At 54.7% G+C, this 23,981-nt stretch overlaps 1 protein-coding gene across 2 annotated transcripts in view; it reads left to right on the plus strand.

Annotated features, from left to right (window-relative positions):
* Positions 1-13,505, plus strand: part of GALNT14 (polypeptide N-acetylgalactosaminyltransferase 14) — a 203,852-nt gene extending 190,347 nt beyond the window's left edge. For both annotated transcript variants that reach the window (XM_070069718.1, XM_002709933.5), the window contains 4 exons: positions 2,344-2,427; positions 2,715-2,859; positions 11,969-12,088; positions 12,959-13,505. In XM_070069718.1, the coding sequence (XP_069925819.1) occupies positions 2,344-2,427; positions 2,715-2,859; positions 11,969-12,088; positions 12,959-13,117 (508 nt within the window). In that variant the 3' untranslated portion in view covers positions 13,118-13,505. The remainder of the gene's footprint in view (positions 1-2,343; positions 2,428-2,714; positions 2,860-11,968; positions 12,089-12,958) is intronic.
* Positions 13,506-23,981: the final 10,476 nt, after the last annotated feature.

Raw genomic sequence — 23,981 nt, forward strand, 5'->3', positions numbered from 1 at the left:
CGATGAAGCAGGCGCCAACCTGCCCGGTAGGTCCACTGCTGCATCTGCGCCATCCTTCTTGGTCCCTGGTCTCCCAGGACAGGCTGTGCTTGCTGTGCGCCAGGCCAGCCCTCCACCTGTACTCCAGATGCGCCATTCAATCCTGCGCTCATTCATAAATCAGCATTTTATTGAGTTCCTGCTGCCTGGATTCATCTCCTCCTGGCGCGGGGCTTCTCAAACTTTAATGTACACACGGCTCTCCCGGGGATCCTGTCAAAATGCAGACTCTGACTCCAGAGGTCTGTGTTGCTAATAAGCTCCCAGGTGATGTGACGCTGGTGCGAGAAGGTCCCCCGGCTGGTCAGCTTCTAGAACCTCTGGGGGAGTGTCCTCGCCCTTCCCCCAGGGAGTTCACTGACCTGCTCCAGGCACTGGCTGGGGCTGTAGAATTTGTAAGAGACCCTCACCCGGTGATTGTCTTGTTCAGAGGAGCATGGGCACGTAGTCCCCCAGGTGCCCCCCCCCCCCCGACCCCATCTCTTTTCTGCTGCATCATTCTGTGAGCAGCAACTGCCCCAGCCTGGCCCAGCTATGACTCCCTGGCACCCCCAGCTGTCCCCATGAGCATGAAGAGGTGATGCCTCCCCCACTGTTCCCTTCTGCTGAGCCCCTGCCCCTGGCTTTCCTTCCCCTGCCAGGCTCCACCTTTGGGGTCCTGTCTGGGGGCTCAGTCTCCTCTTCCAGTCCTCACAGGGTGGTCTGTTAGAGGCCCTCTGCTCACCATACGTCCTCCCCGGCACTCGAGGCCACCTCTGTGCTGCTGGCATAGAAACATCTCAGTTTCTAACCTGGACCTCTTCCTCTGAGTTCCAGGACTTATGTTCAGGAATCAGCTGACCACCCCCACCTGGATGTCCTCCAGGAGCTTCCATCTCAACGAGTCCCAAACAGAACTCATGGAGCCTGCTCCTAACCCTGCTTCTTATCCCACATTCCCCACCACCTTGCACCCCTTGCACCCCATTGCCCAGGATGTCAGCTTGACTCCTCCTGCTCGCTCTCCTCTCCCTGCCCCGTGCAGTCACTGTCCTGTGACACCGACTCACTGTGCACCAAGCATCCTGATGCTGACCATTTGGCCTCGTAGAAAGCTGCCCTCCTCCCTGGCCCTGGGGAGCACATAGTCAGGGGGTGTGGCTGGTGCTGGCTGCAAGCCCTGGAGCCACCCTGGGGGTGAGGCTGAGGGAGGGGCACCCTGGCAGGAGGAAGTGAGACTGGGGGAGAGGAGGCAGGGCCAGTTCCCTCTGCCTGCCTGGGAATGGCAAGGTGGGCGCTGTTGCTTAGGTACAGGTGGTGGGACGTGGAGAGCATGACAGGGTCTTTTCCTACTCCCACTTCCCCGTTTGAGCAGCACTGGGGTTTCCACAGCCACAGGGCCCTGCCCCCTGAGCCCAGCTCTGACCCATCCCACCATTCCCACTAGGTGGCGCTCTGCTCAGAACACATCCATTCCATCACTGTGCCTCGGGACCCCTGAGGGTCTGTACAGTCTGTGTCCCTGCTCTGCCAGGCCCTTTCCCCTCTCCCCTACCCCTGCCCACCACATCTATTGTGGGATTCCAAGTGCAGCTCTCCAGGCACAACTTCTCTCATTTCCTGCTGATCTTGGTTTGCTCCCCTGTGCCCCTGCCCCGCCTGCCCCCTGGTTTGTCAAGATTGATGTGTGCCCCTCCTTCCAGATGCCAGTGTGACCATTACCATGTGAAGCGCCCTGCTCCCAACATGCAAGGACACCCCCCCCCTGGTGTCCCACAGCCCACACGGACCCCTCTGTGGCCCAGGGGGGCTGGGATGGTTTGTTCCATTGCCTTCTCCCACCGTCTGGAAGCTTTGCAGCGCCTCCCATCCAGGGCACACGGCCTGACACATGCCAGCTGTCCTGGGGATGATCTTTGCAGAACAAATCCCACCCATGCCCCCAGCCAGCTGAAGAAGAGCGCTCTGAGGCTGGGGCCTGGGCCACAGTTTATCAGCTGCAGAGAGACTGGGAGGAGGCCCACCCAGAGCCCCGATGGTGAATTATTAACCACACAGCAAGTGTTCTCGCCACTTTGCTTTTAATGAAAAGTTAAAAACACTCCCAAAGTCCATTTTCAGCCCTTGATGTCTTTGCTACAGTGCTGTGAGGTTCCACTGAGGGTTTCCGTAGCTCTGCCTGCAGCCATGGGAATCTCCTCCTGGTCCGTTTTCCCAGCACCCGCTGGAGAGACATGGAGGAGACGTGTGGGTGTGGGTGGTGCCTTGTGCTCTCTGTCCCCAGCCTCTGACAGCCTTGCTTTGTCTCCCCTCCCTCCCCCCCAGCATACGGAGCAGAGTGATGCTGAGGGCCAATCTGCAATGCCAGGACTTCAAGTGGTACCTGGAGAACGTCTACCCGGAGCTCAGGTACGCCCCCTGCTGGAGCCTCTGCTGGCTGCAAGGACAGCGTGGCACAGGGAGAGGGCTTTGCGTGGCAGTCTGCGGAGGCCTCCTCATCCCTGATGCCAGACAGGATGGATTGTACTGAAGCCGGGACAGGATGGGTGGCATGTAGCTGGTGGCGGTTTCTCAGCTACCAGGTCTGAGCCCCAGGTTGCAGCCCAAAAGCATAGGCTCACTGACCCTGGCTCTGCCCACCCCCGTGGACCCTGGGCCCTGCCATTCACACAGCACCGCCCGCCCCTTCCCTCCAGGATCCCCAAGGATTCCTCCATCCTGAAGGGCAGCATCCGGCAGAGGCACAAGTGCTTGGCGTCTCAGAAGCAGAACAACCAAGGGAGCCCAAACTTGAAGCTGAGGCCCTGTGTCAAGTTCAAAGGCGAGGAAAGCAAGGCCCAGGTACAGTAGCCGTGAGCCCCGCAGGGAGGAGATGGCTGCGTTGCTCAGTCTGTGTCGCCTGCTCTATGTGCCCTCACGTGCCTCATGACCCCAGGTCAGCAGGAGGGAGCCCACCTGCGCCTAGGCTTCCGTGTTCTCAGAATTCCTCCAAAGGGGGGCATAAGAACTGTGCATTCAGTCAGCAGCAGGGGAATGAGCTGTTCTTGGTGGCAGTAACAGTGTGGGCTGGGTCAGGCAGGGCTGGTGGCACAGCCACCTCCCACCAGCATGACGTGCAAGGGAAGAGACGCCTGTGCTGGGCAGTACTGCCCCGGGGTCCAAAGGCCTACCCTGTGGGCCTCCCAGGGCCGACCAGACCACCAGCATCTGCAGCCCCATCTCAGGGCAGGGTCATCGCGCCACCCCATGCCCCCTCCCCCAGAGGTCCCTGGCTCCGCCTCGGCCTCTCCTGCTTCCCCCAAGTCCACAGCACCATTGTGAACCTTCTCAGAAGACTCTCCTGGACCCACCCACAGGGGCTCCCCCCACTCCACCCCCCACCACGTGCTCTCTGGTTTGAGGCCAGAACTGCTCTTGCCAAGGTCACTGACAAATTCACAGCTCGCCTCCACCTCTGGAGCCTTGGCCCGCTGAACACACTACAGCACGCCCATCGTGTGACCTCCTCCTGGCTCCCGTGGCTCCCTGGCCCCCATTCCCCTGCATTCTGGTTCTTTCCATCACTCTCATCCCCTGTGGTGGCTGCTTGCCAAGGTCCATGGTTTGCAGTTCTTTTCCCTGTGAACGGTCTCCTGGAGACTTTCTCCATGCTTCCCGCTTTGATAATCTCTTTCTTTTTAAGATTTATTTTATTTATTTGAAAAGCAAAGTTACAGAGAGCCAGAGAGAGGAAGGAAGGGGAGGAGGGAGGGAGGGAAGTGGGAGAAAGGGAGAGAGAGAGGGAGGAAGGGAGAGAGACAGACACAGAGGAGAGAGCTTCCATCCTTTGGTTCATTCCCCAGGTGGCCACAACTGCCAGGGCTGGCCCAGGATGAAGCCAGGAGCCTAGAACTCCATTCAGGTCTCCCACGTGGCTGGCAGGACCCACGTACTTGGGCCATCTTCTGTTGCCTTCCCAGGTACATTAACAGGGAGCTGGATTAGAAGTGGAACACCTGGGACTTGAACCGGCACCCAGATGGGATGCTAGCATCAGAGGTTGCGTCTTGACCTGCTGTGCCACAAGGCCGGCCCCTCCTCTGTTCATTGATTCATCAACTTTGTATCTTCATCCATCCACAACTCAGTCAGTCAGTCATTCAACAAACACTTCTCTGCCAGCTGTGCAGATTGGAGATGAAAGGCTAGGCGGCAGGCCTCACTGGGCCTGAGGCAGGTGCAAATGAGTGAGTGACACAGTGATGGCAGCTCAGTCCTGGGCGGAGCTTCCTCTGGGGTGCTGCTGGAGCACCCCTAGATGGCATCGGCTCACACACGAGGAACAGGGAAGTCTTCCTTCCCTGACAGAGCTGGGTGGTCCCTGGTGTGCAGCTGCGTTGCCCACCTGGGCACTCTCTCAGGCAGACTCTCCGTGGTTCACCTGCACAGATGGCTGCGGGTGCCGGTTGGACAGCAGCCAACCCCTCACGCCCCAACAGCCCACCTGTTCCCTCCATGTGACCACCTCCTCTAGGCTTGTGCTCCCACCTTTGCAAGTCCCGTCTCATCTGTCCTCGAAAGAGCTGTTTGCAGGCCCTGGCTGTGTTCGCCTCTTGTCTGATCCGTGTTCCTCAGCTTCAGCACTGAGGGCACGTGGGGCCATGTGCTTCTTTGCCGCGGGGCTGCCCTGCATCTTGTGGGCTGTCCAGCAGCACCGTGGCCTCTGCCCATGGACACCTGGAGCACCTGCCGCCTCCTCCCACACCTTGTACAACCAAAGATGTCTCCCAACGCTCCCTCTGGGGCCAGGACCTCTGTGTTGGGCACCATTGGCTTAGGCTGTGGTGCAGTTCCCAGCTGATCCTCCCATGCTCCAGCCCCTGCCTCTCAGCCCCCACTTCTCAGCCCCTGTTTTGCATGTCATCTCCAAAGCACTGCTCCCAACCTTCCATGGCTCCCCATTGTCCACCACCACAATCCAGGCCGCCTGGCTCTGGCTCGCGTGGCTTTCCAGGAATTTTCTCTGGGCTGTAGCAGGCCAGGGAAAAGGGAAGGTAGCCCAGGTGTGGATTTTGCCCCAGGTGCAGCTGGCTTGAGTGGCATTTTGTGAAGTGTTGTGGTTGATGACGCTCATCCTGCTTTCTTAGTCCATGTGTGAACAGTGCCCATGGGGATCCCAACAGCCATGTGCTGTCTCCCTGCTTTCCTGGGACAGGAGTCGGCGTGGCCTGTGCCCAGCGATGCATGGGCTTTTCAGGCTCTTGCTGTCTTTGGCTGCCTGAGAAAGTGGGAGGAAGGAGCCTTGGGCTCTAGTGGTCTCCGAGTCATGTGTGTGTGTGGGATGCCCCCTGCAGCACTGCCTCACGCGCTCCCTTCTTCCAGTGTCCCCTCTGCCTTCGTCCATGTCTGCCTGCTTCCCCACAGCTTTGGCTAACAGTAGGTCATGACAGAGGTCTCTCCTCTTAACCCTGCTCCACTCACCACCTCCCCACTGTGTCCTGTCTGTTCCACCTGCCTCCTGGCCGGGCCCGAGGGAGTCACATCCATCCCCCCCCCCACACACACACATGCACAACACCATGCAGCCCTCGGCCCCTGTTCTGTCTTGAAGGTCCTATCAGGGAAGTGACAACAGAGCCCCATGAGGCAGGTAGTACTATCACGCCCATCTTACAGGTGGTGAAACCAAGGCTCAAAGAGGTTTCACTTACCTGTAAGTGATGAAGACAAGTTTGGAAAGCCTGCCCGCCCTTGGATACACTCTGCTGTTGCGGATGCTGGCAGGATGCTGGCTGGTTCTGGGGCTCTCTTAGGTGGAATCATGGGAGAAGACCCCTGTCCCCGAGATTTCCCTTTGAGGTTGCAAATATTAGGGGCATAGCTCAGCTCCATCTTGACGGGAGAGAGCTAATGAGACCGGGTCCTGCATGGGCAGCTCCCAGAGGCAGCGCCTGTGTCAGGGTCTAGGGTCGGGCAGGCCGGAGGGTAGTCCATCCCCTCCTGACATCTGTGGGCATTGGTGGAAGAATGTGAGGACACCTGGAGCACCTGCCGCCTCCTCCCACACCTCATACAACCAAAGATGTCTCCCAACACTCCCTCTGGGGCCAAGACCTCTGTGTTGGGCACCGTTGGCTTAGGCTGTGGCAGCAGTTCCCACTGATCCTCCCATACTCCAGCCCACGTGCCATGGACTCTGCCCCGGGTCACAGGAACACACACGGCAGCGCTGGCCTCCCGCCTGTGCCTGCAAGCAGCTCTGCCCCACACCGCGAACCCCCAGCCTGTACATCCAAGTGTAGTCACGCCCCTCTAGATGGTCTGAGATGAGATCCACACAGGCCCGAAGTGACCATCGGCCCGGAGCTCGTAGGGTGCTGGATCCAGGAGAGATGACCATCGGCACGGGGCTTGTAGGGTGCTGGACCCAGGAGAAATGAAAAATCAGCGCGGTGCTCGTAGGGTGCTGGACCCGGGAGAGATGACCATCAGCACGGGGCTCGTAGGGTGCTGGATCCAGGGGAGATGACCATCCGCACGGGGCTCGTAGGGTGCTGGGCCTGGGAGATGGGACCTGGAGCATGCACCCTGCCTCCAGCTGGCCGCTCCCTCTGTAGGTGTGAGCCTGAGGCACTGCTGTGCTCATTGTTATAAGGAGGTTGTTTCGTTCCCCAGCTCTGACACCGATGTCAGCCAACTGATGCTCGGGGTGAAACCCGGGAGAAATGCAGCATCCTTTTGTACACATGTGAAGCCCAAGAAGTCACCAGATCAACAAGTTTCCTCTTCATGTTATTGGATTCTCTAGGAAAATATTTGTGAGAGGTCAAGGGAAGGCCGGTGCAACAATTTAGTTCCACCCGATATAAGGAAGGAACGGGCAGGGGTGTGGAGGGAGAGCACTGACTACAAGAATCTTCTTGTGTGCCTCCGCTGTGTCGTGTCCCCAGCAGTTTAGGCTGCTGGCTCATGGGGCAGGAGTGCAGGCAACAGCTTGGCCCCGGAAGGTGGAATGACAATGACAATTCTTCCCCAACCCTGGACTCTCACTCGCACCTCCTCCACTGGCTGTGTGATCTGAGTCTGCAGAGGGACAGGCTGCCAGCCTGGTAGCACCTTCCTCCCTGTGCCTTCTCGGCACAGCCTGGGCATGGAATCCTCACAATGGACACTCCTAGGCGGTTTGCCCAAGGAAGGTCTGAAGGGCTACTGTCTCGCATCTGGGTGGCTGCCCCCAGTCACCATCCTCAGTCATTGGTGTTTGCTAAACAGAGGCCCAGTCTTGGCACATGTGTGTCAGCCCATTTATTCCTGTCAGTGACCCTGTGAGGTTGGCACCCATAGTATCTTCATTTTGCACCTGGGGGAGCTGAGATACAGAGGCTTGGGTCACCTACCCAAGTTCCCGACATTGATAAGCAAGTGAGCCAGGGTTTCAGACCCACCCTGGCCGTCACCCCAGAGCCCCATTGCATGACCCACAAAGAATGTATCGGGTGTGGGGTTTCCATCCCAACATAGGTTACTGAACTCTCGCAGTATGAGAGGAAAGGACAGGAGCAGCCAGAAATAAAGACCCCAAAAGTGAGTGCAGTGAAGGTCCCAACCTTGGGGCCTGGCAGGCCACCCAGCCACCTCTGCTGAGAGGCGTCCAGTGGGGAGAGGCTGAGGTCTGGATCCACACAGCTGCTGAGGCAGCACCCGCACAGCCACTCGATGCAGCTGGGTTGTGGTCAGGGTCTAAGACCATCATGAGGTTGATCCTTCAATGACATAGATGTGTCAGAGGGTGGTGGGCAGACGGTTTGGTTGAACCCAGGCTCGTTCCCTCCAGACAGCTCTGTGGCTTGCACCATGGATGAGCAGAAGAGTTCTGGGGCCAGCTATTGGCCCTGAGTGCTCTCAACTCGAGTCCCATCTTGCTCGAGTCCCAGTTTGCTCCTGGCTTTTCCCAGTGCTGCCATTGACCTGGGACCTCCTGCTTCCATGGAACAGTACCCTCCTCCCAGGGTTGCCATGAGCATTAAGTGGACAGTGGATTTGAGGCACCTGGAACCAGGCCCGATGCTTGCTAGAGTCCCTAACTAACACAATACCAGCGCTGCTGCCTTGTCACCTTCACTCACTGTTCCCCCACACAGAAGAATCTTTGAGCCTGAAACCTGGCAGCATCAGCACATGACACAGCCTCTGGCTTGCTGAAAACACAGCACCCAACTTCTCTCCACGGGCTGACATTTCTCTCGCTCTGCCCAACTGCTTCTCCTTGCCACGTGTCCTAGAAGTACACGGAGCGCTTCAGTCTGAGCCAGGGCCAGGCTCTGGACTAACTGTCTGTTATCCCCCTGTCACTGGACAGAGCAGGTCTTACCAGGACTCCACCCAGGTCGAGCCCGAGAGATGCCAGGGCAGGGCTCAGGTGCATATCCACCAACTCCAGAGCTCTAGGACACGGCTGGGGCTTCTCACCTGACACTGTTGGATTTAGGACCAGACCCTCCTTCGTGGTGGGGCCCATCCTGTGTGTCATAGGATGCTTGGCAGCCTCCCCGGCCCCACCTTCTAGGTGCCAGTCACACACCCACACCCCGATGTAATGGGCTGGCTGAAGGCGAAGTCAGCCCAGCTTTTTTTTTCCTGCTTATCAGTGGAGGGGGCTGGGCCATTGCAAGGCCAGTAGCCCTGCCTGGGCCCCTGACTCATCCTCACGCCTGCCTCATTCTGTTCCCTTTGGTGCGGCTTTCCTCTCTGTTTCTGCATCCAAGGCCACATGGGCAGTGGCTGGGGAGAAGGACACTCCTGGCCCAGCAGCACTGGCCTTCTCCAGGGACGTCCCCTAGTGCAGGTGGCCTTGGGGCTGCCCTGCCTGGGTTTACTCGTCAGGGACCTTCCTCTGCCCTGCCAGACCCTGGGTTACCTTCCACAGGGACCCCTGTGAGTGTCACTTGGGGGTGGGGAGGGACATCCGTCATGGGCTATGCTGTGGCCAGTTCCCCAGATGGAGTGGTCAGCAGAGGGCCCAGCATTCACCGGTCAGGCCCGTTCTGCCTGTCGGTTCCTGATTTCTGAGTCGTCTAATAAATCTCTTCATCGTGGGCTGTTGTGGGAGTTCTGACGGGGGCAGGATAGGACTTAGGACACTGCTGCTTGTTTGTCTCCCCCTCCACTGGCCCCTGTCTGCTGCTGCTCCCCCTCCCTCTTCTCTGCAGAAGTGGCCATAAAGCAGCCTTCTCTGAGAAACAGTGAGGCTCAGCCCCAAGGCTCCCTCCAACCCCAGCCCCCGCCACCCCAGCACAGCAGGGAGCCTCAAGGGCTCCTTCCAGGAGGCATTCCTCCCATCCCCCACTGCCAGTTTCGGAGGCCCCTTGGATATTAACAAAAAAGATGAAATGCCAAAACGGGCTTTCAGAAACTGTGCTCAAGCCATGCTTTTAACTCAGCAAACACAACTCACTGTGTCGTGGCAAAGGCAAACTTACTTTCTTGATGCTCATGTGTGGTTCCCTGCAGGCTGTGTGGTCACGTAAGGGCACGGGAAAGATGAACTGTGTTGTCTTCCCTCATTTGGGGTCACTTTTTATGCCATGGGCCTGCAAGAATGTCTCTGCCAGGCTTGCCCTTGGACTTGGCCTTGGGCCGACTCCCCCTCCCCATTCTCCCTTCCCCCCACTCCCTTTCACTCTGTCTCCCCCTCCCCTCCCCCTCTCTCCCTTCCTCTCCTCCTGCCCCTTTCAGCTCTAGGAGTACCATGGGGCCACACCCAGGGCCCAGTCCCTCTTCTATATCACACCCAGATAGCTAGGGCCTCACTTCAGGGCCTGAGTCAATCTCATCCCTGGTTCTATCCTCCCTGAGTAGACTGAGTCCCTAGTACATATCCCTGGGCCCTAGGGGGACCATTTAGAGGGGCATGACTGAGCCTGGCTATGCAGGCTGGGGTTTCCAGGGATCACACAGAAGCCAGCATTGTTGGGTGTGACCCTGTGGCCTGATGTGGAACCCTTGGTATGGGGGCCTCCACTCACCCTCATAGCCCAATTCCCAGAGATGTCAGAGAGTGACATCTGGTAACGTTCCCAGGCAGGCCAGAGAGTGGCCTGTCCCACCCCAGACCCTGACAAATGGTAAGTTGGGGGTGACTATGGCCTTTGCATGCCTTTTCTTTTGCAAACTGCCAATGAAGGAGACTGTCTCAGAGGCCCTGTCCTGTCCTGTCACAGCCGAGCTGATGCATGGTTTTAATATTTACAACCTTCAAGAGGACCCTCAGGGCCAGGCATCTTCTCCTGTGATTACCCTTGCTGAAAGGAGCCCTGGAAGCAGCGGGGACCCTGCCAGCCCCAGCAGTAGCAGAACTGTTGGAGAGAGTTGGTGTGGTACCTGCTGGTACATGACCTTGGGTAACCTCTTTGAGCCTCAGTGTCATGGTCTGTAAAAATGAGGTAATGCTGATACCTGCTTGGTGGGATTTGTAAGAAGATCACATTCATCTGCCTAGACCTGTCAGGGCAGGTGTTAGCTGTTAGTACAGTGTCATGGTTACCGCGTCAGCCCTGGGGGTGCAGACGGCTTCCCCTCTCTTATCCTGGGAAGGTGAAAGGTCTGTGTGGAGTGATGCTCACAAGGCCAGTGTAGAAGTAAAATAGTGGAAAGAACGTCCACGGACCCTTCTTCTGGCTGCAGGAACTCAGTGGTGGTCAGACTTGATCCATCTTTGTCTCCTTCCCCGGAGACTCCCCAGGTAGACTTTTCTGCTCTGGGTCTTCCCCCAACACCAGCAGTTTGAAAAGGGACAGGAAAACCCTGGGGCTTGAGCCATCCTTAGGGGCCAGCACTCCTACTGGGCTGGTGGCCCCACACAAGGGAGCTGGGAAGAGGAAGGGCCTGAACTGGGATTGTTGTCCAGCAGGCCAGGCCAGCTTGGGTAAGCCAGGCAGTCAGGGCAGCAGAGGACCTGAGCCAGTGGGCGGGAGGGGAAGAAGAATCAGAGAGGCGTGAACGGTGCTCAGCTGATCGTGGAGGTCAAGGTGGGACCCCAGGGCCGAGGCACCCCGTGTCTTGTTTTGGGGACTCTTGGTCCTATGACAGGGGCCTCAGTGTGGGAATTGTCGTTGGCCCCCAATGAAGGCCAAGGGTAGATGTCCCCAACTTTATAGCTGGGAACAAGGCTCTCTGTGGTTTGTTGTTAACAGCTGTTAGGCTGGCACTGCCTATTCCCTGGCTTGAGAAGTGAGGAGCACTCAGGCCTGGTGAGCAGAGGCTGTGCTGGGAACCCTGGTACTGGGGCCGGGGGTGGGGGCAATGCACCTGCACCCCCGTGCTGGCGAGGACTCTCCCGACGCCCCTTTTCCATCATCAGAGCTTGGCCCCTCCATCTGGTTTCTCGGCTTCTCTCCCCGTGGGAGATCAGGGGCCTGGGGAAGGCAAGTGCACTCTGGGAATCATTTGCTTTCTCGTGGCCACGTTCCCCCCACCTACTGTTCCTCCATCTTTGCCCTCGGGACCCTGCCTCCATCCTGCTCTTGTCATCACACTCGTGTTCTCATGACTCTGACTTTGATTTGGTTTGAAAGAAGAGGGAATGCTCTGAAGACAGCTGGGGAGGGGATGCCAGGTAGCAGCTTGCAGCATCAAGTGTGGGGACAGACAGACACATGCTGGGGCCCATGTGCTTGGCTGGCCTGATGATGAGGCTCCTCCCAAAGCCCAGATCAGGAGCCGCCTTTGTGACCAAGGCCTGGCACACCTGGTGGGCTATGACCTCTGGGTCTCAGGCGCTTGAGTGGCATTTCCCACGGTGACTGTGTTATGGTCCATGCCTGCTAGGGCCCCAGTGCTTTTCACCAAGCCACACTGATCATCACACCTAGACTGAGCAGCAGCCTGCAGGTGGGGGCTCCTGGAACCAGGGTGCACCTGCCTGTTCCTCCCATCCCAGGCTGTGGATCTCACCTCCCCACTCTCTCCCCAGGTCTGGGCCTTTACCTACACACAGCAGATCATCCAGGAGGAGCTGTGCCTGTCAGTCGTCACTCTGTTCCCTGGCGCCCCTGTAATCCTTGCCGTTTGCAAGAATGGGGATGAGAAACAGGTGAGTGCTCAGTAGGTCCCCGGGGCTTGGGACACAAGTACCTGTGGTAGGTCACATCTCAGGTGCAAGAAAAGCGAAAAGCCATTAGAGGAGGAAGGGACCAGAAGACAGAGGGCCTCACGGTCAGGAGAGGGAGGAGAGAGCAGCCACTGGCAGTGTGGCCCCAGGTTCCTTGTGCTCAGATGCCGGTGTGCCCGATTTGTCCAGCAGCCCAGAGCTGGCTGCACATGGTGTCCTGCCCGCTGTATGCTGGGGTCAGGGACTGAAACTCAGATGCCTGTTTCGTGACCCACTGGTTGTGTGCCCCACGGCAGGTTCCTGGACCTCTCTGACTTTCCTTTTCTTCCCCTCTGAAACGCGGTTGGTGATGCTTAGGGCATGGGGTAGCTGTTGAGAGTGATGGACTGAGACAGCTCAGCACGTGGTTGGGGTGGTTCTCCATGCACTTCTGTCTGCTCTGTCCTTGTCGTGTGAGATGAAGCGTGGGAAACAGTGCGCGAGGCCCCGCCTGCCATCGCTCCCCTGCCCCTGCCCTCTATAACCTTGCAGAGCGTGGCCCCTCCCTGCATGCACCTGCGACTGTCTCGCTTCACATTGTCTGGCCCGTGACTTGCAAAGCCATTGCCGCATAAGATTTCCTAGCAAGCCCTTATTTTACTTTTAAGTTTTTTTTAACCCAATTAAACAAGTGCAGTCCCTGGCAGAGCAGTTAGCTGCACCCTCATTCCCTTTTTTCCCTCCTGAGACCTTGAACTTGAGTCTCTGTCCAGCTTTCTGATGGCACTACCACTCCCAACGTTACAGATAGGACCCCGCATGGCCCCAGCCCAGGCCCCCCTGGCTCATCCCCTCCCCTCTCTGTCTCCTCAGCAATGGACCAAGTCAGGCTCCCACATCGAGCACATGGCGTCTCACCTCTGCCTCGACACGGACATGTTTGGGGACAGCACGGAGGCCGGCACAGAGGTTGTCATCAACCCGTGTGAGTCTTCACTCATGAGCCAGCACTGGGACATAGTGAGCTCTTGAGCTCCCTTGCCTGGGGCCAGCGTGGCCTGTGAGGTTGGCACTTTCCCCCGGCCACAGCAAACTGGAAACCAGGCTGCAGGCAGCCCCTGACTGCTGCCCACGCCCTGGACTGGGAGGCGGAGGCAGAGCCCCCCAGGACAGGTGCGGCTGTCTCAGGGAGGATGGAGGAGGAGCTCGGAGGCCAGGGGGCTCCAAGACAATCTCACACATTCCCGGGGGCACGGAGTTCCTGGCCCCGTGTTCCTCTGCCTGGTCCCTGGAGACGGATGCAATGGGAAGTGTTCATGGCTCCCTTTCTTCCAAAAGAGAGAAAGCCTTCCCTGTCACCAGGCAAGGACTGGGCTGGAGGTTGTTTTCAAAACAAATAAAGTTACTTTTCGAAGTTGTCTCTGGGTGTCTCTTAGGCTATGTGTTCTGCCCCTGGCTGGGGGCTAAGCAGCTTCGCCATTGTGGTAGGGTCGGGGTAGGGGTGGGGTGCCTTGAGGACAGCGAGGTGGGCGGCCTGTGCCCCTGTTGTGGCTGCCACAGCCTAGCTGGGTGAGCTCGGGAAGACTCGTACGTTCTGTGGTGCACCTTTTCCTGTTGTGTCAACATAGGACCAGATCAGTGGTTTTTACAGACAAGACACTTCTCACTTGGGGAAATTCTTTCCAAGTTCCTCAGTGGAGATCTGAGACAGAGGATCCAGGGAGGGTCTGGGCTCCTCAGCTGGTTCCAATGCCCCTTCTGGGTTAAAGCAACCCTAGACGGCCTCAGTGGGCCCTTATGGGCCTGTGCCCTGTGGCTGTTAGCATGTGAGTTTCTTAGGTTAACAAGTCCCCATTTATGGATGTGCTCTGGGAATTGGTTAGGGTGGTTGCCCATCTCCTAGAAGAAACCACATATGTCATGGAGAAGTTCCCAGGTAAGCCCACACGTTCTCTACCAAGGTAAGTTCACTCTTCCATATCTATTGCTACATAATGAATTAGGCCAACGCTTGGCAGCTTGAAGCAACACGGGTTTCTTAGCTCACAGCCTCTGTGGGTCAGGCCTGGCTGGGTCCTCTGCTCGGGGCACCTTACCAGGACCAGTCAAGGTGCTGCCGGGGATGTGGGTCTCTTCCGCACTCAGCCAGTGCTGCTGGCAGGAGCTATTGGCCAGAGATGCCCTCAGGCCCTGGCCACGTGGCGTCTCCAGCAGAGCAAGCCAAGAAGGCAAGCGCTATCAGCAGGATGAAAGCCCCACTCTTTGACAACTGAATCTCATTTGGCAGCACTTCCGCCAATTCTGTTTGGCAGGAACTGTCACCAGGTCCAGCTCAGACTTGGAAGAGGCTTCTATGAGGGAGAGTGAAAGAGCACGCGCCAGGAGGCAGGGCTCAGTGGGAGCCATCTTAGAATCCACCCTCCATTGTAACTTCTGCATTCTAAGCAAGTGTCTGTCCCCTCATCCTGAAAGTCCTTCAGTGATGGGAAGAGGTTCAAGCTCATTGGTGTAAACCCCTTGACGACTGACCACTGTAGATTCAGGGAGTAAAGAGCCGAGTGTAGACAGACTCAGAATCTCCGCTGGGGGCTGTGTGTGCTTGTTGATTTGCTCCTGGTACCTGGGACTTGGCTGTTTTATCAGGGTCACTTCACTCTGCACTGGGAAAAGGAGACAAGGCCAGATCAAGCCATCAGTAGAAGACATACTGGTGGCTCCTTGGGCTCTATGTGCACGGGGTTCAAACCAACTTGGCAGGGAAGAAAGAGAATAGGAGCTTTTGCCAGAAACTGTTCCCCTAAGCAGGTGGAGCAGGAGCTGTGCTGGGATCGGTGAAAGCGGAGCCTGGTGTCGTCCTTACCTGTCTGCTTGTTACCCTCTGTAGTTGAGTTCCCTGGGACAAGAAAGGTGTCTCTTGCCTTTCTTTAGCCCCAGCACTTAGCTGGGCACACCAGGTTCTCAGTGGAGGTTTGTCTGAATGGATGATGGGAGAATAATTTCTTGCCCAAGGTGAAGCAACGTATGCAGATTTTACTATCCCTATGAGGTCATGGCCAGCAGGGGGCCTTGGGAGCTGGCTCAGACACCCAAGGGAATGGCAAACAGGAATGAAGGCCTCTGCTCCCCACCCCTGGTCTTATCTCAACCTCCTTTGATGTGGCAGAAAGCTGATGCTCAACTCTCCCACTGACCTTCCTGAGATCAGCAGAAGAGCTTGGGATAATAATGAAGAGGAGCATGGAGGGGAGTCTGCCAGTAGAGAGGTGGGTGGCTCTCAGGTGAGCTCACAGCAGATGTCTTGAGGCCCCCTTAGTGGGAAACTGATGATGCAAATAAGGGTCACTGTACCCACGTGGCCACCTCTATCCATGATCCTGGTGATGATGCAGCCGAGGTGAGAGGAACTGGTGATTGAAAAGCAAGCATAGAAGCAATTCCAACCTCCACCAATTCAAGACAAAGCTGACAGTGACCCATTGTAGTCCAGGGGACCCAATATCTGCACCTGCATGGCAGAACTGGTATGGCCAGGCCCCGGCTGACTGTCAGGTCTTTTGGTGGATACTGAATTAGAGTCCTCAGTCAACTCTGATCATTGAGTCTGAGGGCCAAATTTTAGTATCCTGGAATAGCTCACTTAGTCGGTCATTGGTAGCTGTGAGTGAAAGTGAAAGTTTGCCCCATGACACCAGCCTATGAGAACCGAGACGCACACACACACACAGAGAGAGAAAGAGAGAGAGAGAGAGAGAGACCTATTCTGATGATCTTAAGGACTCACAAGATTCAGACCTCAAATCATGCTTGGAAAATCTCTTCCTAACACAGTCTCCTATCATACCATGAAGTAAGGAGTTGGCCTAGAGTGACAGAATCCTCTCACCTGGCTGGTGCAAATAACACAGAGTTCTGAGTATCTCAATGGTGTGGTGTGTGTGTTCAATGTTCACACACACACACAAACACACACACCAGAGAGAGAGCTTCCATCCACTGACTCACTCCCCAGTGGCCATGACAATTGGGCACTACCAGGTCAAATCCAGGAACATAGGATTCTGCTCAGGTTTCCCACATGGTGGCAAGGGACACAAGTACTTGGGCCATCATCTGCTGCCTTCCCACATACTTCACAGGGTACTGGATTGGAAGTGAAGCAACTGGAACTCAAACTGGCCCTTACACGCGATGCCGGCAATGCAGGCTACTGCTTAACCCACTGCACCACGCTGGCCCCTACTGTGCTGTTTTATATAAGGAACCCAAGCACCTGTGGGTTTGGGTGTCTGCAGTGGGGAGAGGGAAAGACTGTGTCCTAGACCCAATCCCATGTGGATCAAGAGTGAGGCAGGAGCTTCTGCCTAGCTGGTGTCTGGGTTAGGGTTGGAGGTGAAATAGTTTTGGAAGAATGGGGAAGAGTAGGAGCTTCTGGGTGAATCTGAGCTTGGCCTGATGTCAAGCCCAGTGCTGTGTTCAGTCTGAGACTTACTCTCTTGGCATTTTTTTCCCTGACATGCTTAGTGATTTCTCCCCATGAGTTCAACTTGAGTAGAAGATTTTTCCTCTGGGTTTCTCCAATACACTGTTGTGGAGGCATCCTTCAGTTTTCATTTGCTCTGCTAGGGTTCTTTGGAATTGCATTGATTGCAAGCCAGTTTCTACATTGATCTCTCTGTAGGTGGTTTTCACACAGAGATGAGACTGTGGACCCGCCATCTCCATTCTTGGCATAAGCTCAGATTTTGATCTTTCACCAATTGCTTATTTCCACCTCAAATTTTAGTAGTTTTCATGCCATCACTGCTTCCCAGATGGTGGTGCATGGAGTTTAACTGGACTGTTCATGCACCCTTCATCTCTTTCTCCCTACTCTGGCTTTGAATTCCCACCTATCTTTGAAATTTGGAAACCATCCCCCATTGCTTTCAAATATAGGCATGATGTCAAATTGCCTTATCCAATATTTATATATGTGCAGGGGAGGGGGCTTCCTCTGTCAGCTCAGACAAAATTCCTTAGTGCTGTAATTAGCTGTCACCACTGTCTTTCCCACTGGCCATTGGACCGTATCTTATTGTAGACACTCAATAAATTTCTGTGAATGAGTGCGAGAATAAGCCTGTGATTCTATGGTACCACTTCCTAATTACCTCCTGGCTAGTTATCAGACATTAGAGTTTTAAAAAGACAGCTAAGACAGAAACGGAAGACTGAGAAGACAAACTTATAACAATAAAATCTCGTTACAACACACATCGATTTAGGGATCATGAATATTTTACGTGATAATGACAAAGTTTAATACTGAAAATGCTAACTGGAAAGAGCTATCAGCAATGGAAATCTTTAATACTGCAGTGAAGCCTGGCAAGACAGAATCTGTTCTCATAAACTCTGGGGTGGGTGGTGATAGATCAGAGGGTGTGGACCCGTGTATCTCTTCTGCAGAAGTCTCAGGCATGTTCCCTAGCATCTGGTGACCCGAGTGCTGCTGGCTTTCAAGGACAGTTTCACCTTGATACTGCTGCGCTTGGCAGTTTAACTTCAGGAGCAGAGTTCAAGTTGTAGCCACCCACCACTGTAGCTCACCCAAGGTGGGATGAAGTGCCTTGCTTCCCCTGTTTCCACATGCTGAGCTGCCATCCTGCCTCAATACGTCCATTCTGTTAGCACCATGGACAGCGCCTGATGACCCTGTAAAGGTGTATGTGTGTTCCATGAGAGATCTGGCAACTGCACAGATGGAGAGCCTCTGGCAGGTCCCTCAAGGTAGACAGAAGCCTCTTCCCCCAACCCCCTGCAGAGCCAACCGTCTGAGCTCCCTCCTGGCCAATGCTCTCTGGCAGCCCAACTCGGATTAGCCAACTCCAAAGCTCTGAGCACTTTTCCATTTGCCATGGAGCCGCCTAATTTAATGAAGCCGTCACAGTGCAAACCTCAGGGCTTATTGGAAAAGGACTCGAGCACGACATTATTTCACAGCAGTAGATTGCATCATTTTCATTTCACAGCTTTCCAATGGGAAATAATAAAACAAAATTACAAACATAATGAAGAAAGAAAGAAAAAAGCTCGGGTGAGAGACGCATCCTCTGTGCTGTGACAGGACTGGTTACCTTATTCATTTGAGCCAGTAAATATTACCTGGCTTCGCTCTGCAGGAAGGAGCAGCCCAGGAGCCAGGACACCTCCACCTGCTGCTGAAGATAAGAGGCTGCAGTAACTCACTGTCCAGACACAGCATGGAGCGGGCAGCGCCTCTGGGGATGGTCCTCTGAAAAGTCCAGCCTCTGAGAGCACAGCCCACCTGGCCACCCACGATGCCATGGTGAAAGGCTGTGCTGGGTTGTGCGGGGCAAGCTGATGAGGTGCAGAAGTGCTGTACCTTCCTTCCCAGGAAGACAAAGTAGCCCTGCCGGGGAGGCAACACTTGTCCCTGGGACAGAGGAAAGGAAGGAAGTGGGTCCCTGCCTTCATCTGTCCTGGAGAGGCCTTTAGCCATGAGTGTGGGTGAGCTGTGGCCATGGGCTAAATAGGAGTCAACTGAGAGACAGAATCTATTCTTATTGATGACTTCAGTGGGGCCCTTTATTTCTGCCCTGCAACTTCAATAGATAACTGGAGCCTGTCCCCACAGCAAAGCCAACTCTTCCTTTCCTCCAGGGCCCAAATCCCTCCCCTACCTTTTACTGAAAAAATAAGGGGACTTCAAAGCATTCAGGGAAAATGGAATTAAAGGATTATTTTTATGCAGAAGAATTTTGCACGATATGCATTTTCCATGAGCTTTTTGAAGACCTCATTACTAACAGTGGAGGAGTTTGAAGCCATCTGGAGTGATCTCTTTCTCTCCCAGGAGTCCCTCCATGGCTACCTGCCACCTCTGCCATCATGCCGCCTCCTCTGCCAGCCCCTCCCCCTCATCTGGTAGCATCCACAGCTCTCCTACCCTGACCTAAAGGAAAACCCTGCCCCTGCCCATGAGCCTGACCTCCCCTCCGGCTCTGACCAGCATGCTCCCCTGAAACACAGAAGTCCGTCCCATGGACTCTGCCAGCCGATGATGTAGGCACAAGTCCTGGTTCTTCGGTTCTTAGCTGGGTGACTAGGGGCAAATTACTTAACCTCTCTGAACTCAATTTTCTCCTCTGTAAAGGGAGACCAACCCTCATGTCTGCCTCATCATTTCATTGTGAGATTAAATGGCATCATTTGTGTGAACTTCGCAGCGAGGCCAGGTGTGTGTTCTGTCCTCCAGAACATTTGCCGTCCTTCTCGTCTGCTGTGGGGATTAAACCTCAAGTCTCAGGGCAGAGGCCAGGGCCTGTGAGTGTTGAGGGCTGATTCTGGTCCTAGTCTGTCTGGGATGCTGTAACAAGCATGCCACAGACTGGGTGGCTTAAAGAATGTTTGTCTCACAGTTGCGGAGGGCTGAGAAGTTCAAGATCAAAGCACCCACATGTTTGCGCCTGGTGAGGACCCAGGTGGCCACCTTCTCCCTGTGTGCTCGCCTGGCAGGACCAGGGTGACAGAGCACACAGGGTGCCTTTTAGAAGGATGCCAATCACACTCCTGAGTGTCCTGCCCTCAGTCTCAAACGACCTCACATTGGGGTGCAGGATTTCTTTTTTTTTTTTTTTTTTTTGACAGGCAGAGTGGACGGTGAGAGAGAGACACAGAGAGAAAGGTCTTCCTTTGCCGTTGGTTCACCCTCCAATGGCCGCCGTGGCCAGCGCGCTGCGGCCGGTGCACCTCGCTGATCCGAAGCCAGGAGCCAGGTGCTTCTCCTGGTCTCCCATGGGGTGCAGGGCCCAAGTACTGGGGCCATCCTCCACTGCATTCCCTGGCCACAGCAGAGAGCTGGCCTGGAAGAGGGGCAGCCGGGACAGAATCTGGCTCCCCGACCGGGACTAGAACCCGGTGTGCCGGCACCGCAAGGCGGAGGATTAGCCTAGTGAGCCGCAGCGCGGGCCTAGGATTTCTCCATATGAGTCTCGGGGGACACAGCACATACCCCTCAATCCTGAGAGGGCTCTTAAAGGTCAGATGGGGGCCTGCAGCTCCTGTGTGGGGTTGCCCAGAACATGGGGCATGGAGGAGGCTCGGATCCCAGGAGGGAGTTAACGGCAGAGAGCAGTGGGGTTAGTGAGGGAATTGGGCCCCTGGTGGCAGTGGCCTGTGGTGGCACACATTCCTCTGTCTCTTCCCTACCTGGTGCCTCCCCCTACACTCTTCGGGTCCCTTCCCCACCTGTTTCTCTGAATGAGGCCTCTGCTTCCTTTATGCTGAGCCCCGTGGGGAAGTGAAGGTATGCATGGCATGAGAGGTGCCGCAGGAGAGAATGGAGATGAGCGAGGAAGGGGCTCTGAGGCACGTGGTAAACCAGGCCCACACCCCCAGGCTCCCTCCTGCTTTCCCCAGCACCCTAGCAGTATCTCCAGCTCTGCTGCCTACCCGCTATGGGAGACTTCTGGGCTGACACATGAGTTTGGCTTTTGTGCCTGAATTCTGCCTCTTTTTTCTGCCCCTTGCACCTTGCCAGCTACCCCTGGATGCTGCTAGAGCACTGTGTCCAGCTTGGGTACACCTGCTTTCCCTGCGGGGTAACCTGCCCAAGGCCTGGGGTCTGACCTATCTCACCAAATTGGGGGTAGGAGCCCTGGGTTGGCTGAGCACTTCACAGGGCTCTTGTCCTGAGCAAGGGGAGAGGGTGCGAAGAACCCTGAGGGCTCAGACAAAACCCTGGGTCAGCAAAGAGTCCCTAGAAAGCATCTGGGGGTCAAGGAAGGAAGGAGACCATGTGGGATGAACTTGACCCGTGAGTGACGTTTCACACAAACGAAGGCAGGGACCTATCCTACATGGGTCTAGCTTGGGGAATGGCTCGGAAGTTGAAGGGACAAGCCTTTGTCGGGCTGGCCAGGCTTCGATGTCAGAGGTGTGGATGAGGGCAAAGGTCATGAGAGGACAGAAAGGGGCCCTTGAATACCAGGTAGAGCATTCTGAACGTAATTGGATGAGGAGTTGTGAGCCACTGCAGGATGAAGAGCAAAGGAGTGGTATTGACCGGAGTGTGAGAGCAGGAAGACTGGGGAGCAGGGACTAAGGCAGAGCTTGTTAGAGTCTGAACTGTATCAGAATGGAGAGGTTCAGAGCATGGTGGTTGTGAGTGTGGGTGGTGCAGGAGAAGACAGGGAGAGAAGCTGGGGTGGGCAGGAGAATGGCCTTCCTGCCACGTTGCCCCTCCTGGGCTCGCTGAGTGAATGCCTGTACAGCACCATGCGTTTGTATATCTGATTAGAGGCTTAACTTTGTAATTATTAAACATGATGGACACACAGGAGAGGAATAACAGAACAGCAACCACTTACATGTAACAGTGTCCATGACCAGCACGTTGTAAGAGCTGCAAAGAATTGAGCCAATTCTCCTGGAAAGAGGAAGTAGATGCTACAACTCCTCTTGTTATCTCCATCTTACAAATGAGCACACTGAGGGTCAAGGTGAAGCAACTTGCCCGAAGTCATACAGCTTGTAGTGGAAGTGAGATTCAAGTGCAGGCAGCCTTTCTTCCGACTTCTGGATTCATAACCACGAGGCTCCATGGCTTCTTACATGAAATCTCATGTTCTCAGCAGAGACAAAATGCTGCAAAGTCAAGTCCTTGGTAGAAAACTTAGAAATTGAATCTGACTTTAGAAATCAAGTCGTTCTACATCTTTAGCTACTGGTTAGCTATGACCCTCCTCAGATGGGTCCACCAGTAGGCCATTGGTTAGCAGGGAAGGGAGAAAGGAGGTAATATCCAGTGAGTGTTTCTGAAGGCGCCAAGCTGTACAACTGGGCTCCCGGCTGACTATTTCATTTAATTCAAACAACATTCCTCTGGGGTAGACATTAGCACCGTGATTTTCCAGATGAGGAACTTGAGCCTCAGAGAAGTTAAATAGCTGGTCAAGGTTGCCCAAGTGAAAAATAGCAGAGCAGTGTGCCTCTTCTCAGTGGCCGAGCCTCCCAAAGTGCATGGCAACTCAGCCCCCCAAATGGATACAGAAATCGCCAAGCAATAAATATTTACTAGGCACCTGTTAGATGGAAGGCAGGATGCCAGGAGCTGGCTACCTGTCCTTGCTTTCAAGGGCAACAAGTACGGGAGAGAACAGGGTTGCATTTTCAAGAGAAGCAAGGGAAAGAGGGAAGGCAAGTGGGTTTGGTGGCCTCACTGTCATTATGGGGTCTTGTGAGTATAGGGACATAGGAAAGGGAGAGTTGTAGACAAGAGGGTGGCTGAGTGTGAGGTTGAGAGGACCATAGGGAGAGAGAGAAGAATTCCAGAGCCAGGGACCCCTGGGTGCTTCTCCCCATGTGCTATCTTTAGTCCTCACTGTAATATCAGGAGGCATTCTCTTGATGAACCTCAGTCTATTTGTTTTGAGGATGGAGAAGAAGAGCAGACTAAAGGAAGGCTGAGCTCTCCTCAAGGAAGTGCTTTCTGGCCCCCAGCAGGAGGGATGCAGAGGGTTTGGGGTCCCGTCCAGGTCCTCTTGGTGTCCTGTGTCTCCACATCCTTCTGTGTCCTCACAGCACCCTTGGCATAACCTGTCTCAGCCCTCATTACCTGTACTCCCTCTGCCTCTGTTCCAACCCACCTGTGCATGGGCACTCCTCAAAGGATAGAAGCCACACGGTATCTGCTAGGGTCTGGCTCTCAAAGGGTGCCTGTGGCAATGAACCACCACAAGGGACCAAACCAGATTTCCCACATTAAGCTGGTCATGAATATGCTCCCATGTCTAACCAGCTGGACCAAAAGAATTTCTCCATCCAATATAAGTCCTTATAAATTGAATGACACAAAGAGGCCATCGCTTCTTTTTCTTCCCCATTTCCTTTGCTGCCTGTCTGGAGCCTGCTAGGTTTTCTCTCCCAGTTCTTTGTACAGTATATAACACATTCTTGTGAACTACAGTCACCCCACTGTGCTAGAGAATGCTAGAATCTGTGTCTGCCACCTGACTCTTTTTTGATGCCCATTATCCAACCTCCTTCTCTCCCCTTTCTCCCCACCCTTACCAGCCTCTGGGAATCACCAAGTTCAGATGGTCTGTTTGTTTAAGCCTCCACATATGAGACAGAGCAGGTGGTATTTGTCTTTCTGTGTGTGGCTTATTTCACTTAACACGATGCCCTCCAGTTCCACCAATGTGGTTGCATATGTCACTATTTCATTCCTTTTCTTGCTGAATAATATTCCATTGTGTGTGCATATGCTACGTTTTCTTTATGTTCTCATCCATCTGTGGACACTTCGGTTGATTCCATATGTTGGCTCTTGTGAGTATGTTTCAGTGAACACACTGGACAGGATGAGAGTGCAGACATCTCTTATGGTAACTTCATTTCCTGTGTGGTAGATCTGTGTTGAGTTTTCTGAGAAGTCTCTGTACTGTTCTCCATGATGGCTGTACTTGCATTCCCACCATCCATGCATGATGGCTCCCTTTTTCCACATCCTTGCCAGCATTTGTGATGTCTTGTCTTTTTGATAGCTGTTGTTCTGACTTGACTGAGGTGATGCAACTTTACAGTTTCCCTGAAGGTTAGTTACATTGGGCGGTTTTTTTCAAGTATCTGTGGGTCATGTGTATTTCTTCTAAGATCCTTTGTCCATTTCTTAAGTGGATTGGTTGTTATTTTGGTTTTGAGTTTTTTTAGTTCCTTGCATATTCTGGATATTAATCCTTTGTTAGATGGATAGTTTGTAAATATTTTCTCCCATTCCGCAGTTGCCTCTTCCCACTGTTGAGGTTTCCTTTACTGTGAAGAAGCCTCCTAGTTTTACATGATCCCATGCACTTATTTTTTTGTTTTTGCTGTCTGTGCTTTTGGAGTCTCA

The sequence above is a fragment of the Oryctolagus cuniculus genome, chromosome 2, assembly GCF_964237555.1.
Source record: "Oryctolagus cuniculus chromosome 2, mOryCun1.1, whole genome shotgun sequence".
Classification (NCBI taxonomy): domain Eukaryota; kingdom Metazoa; phylum Chordata; class Mammalia; order Lagomorpha; family Leporidae; genus Oryctolagus; species Oryctolagus cuniculus.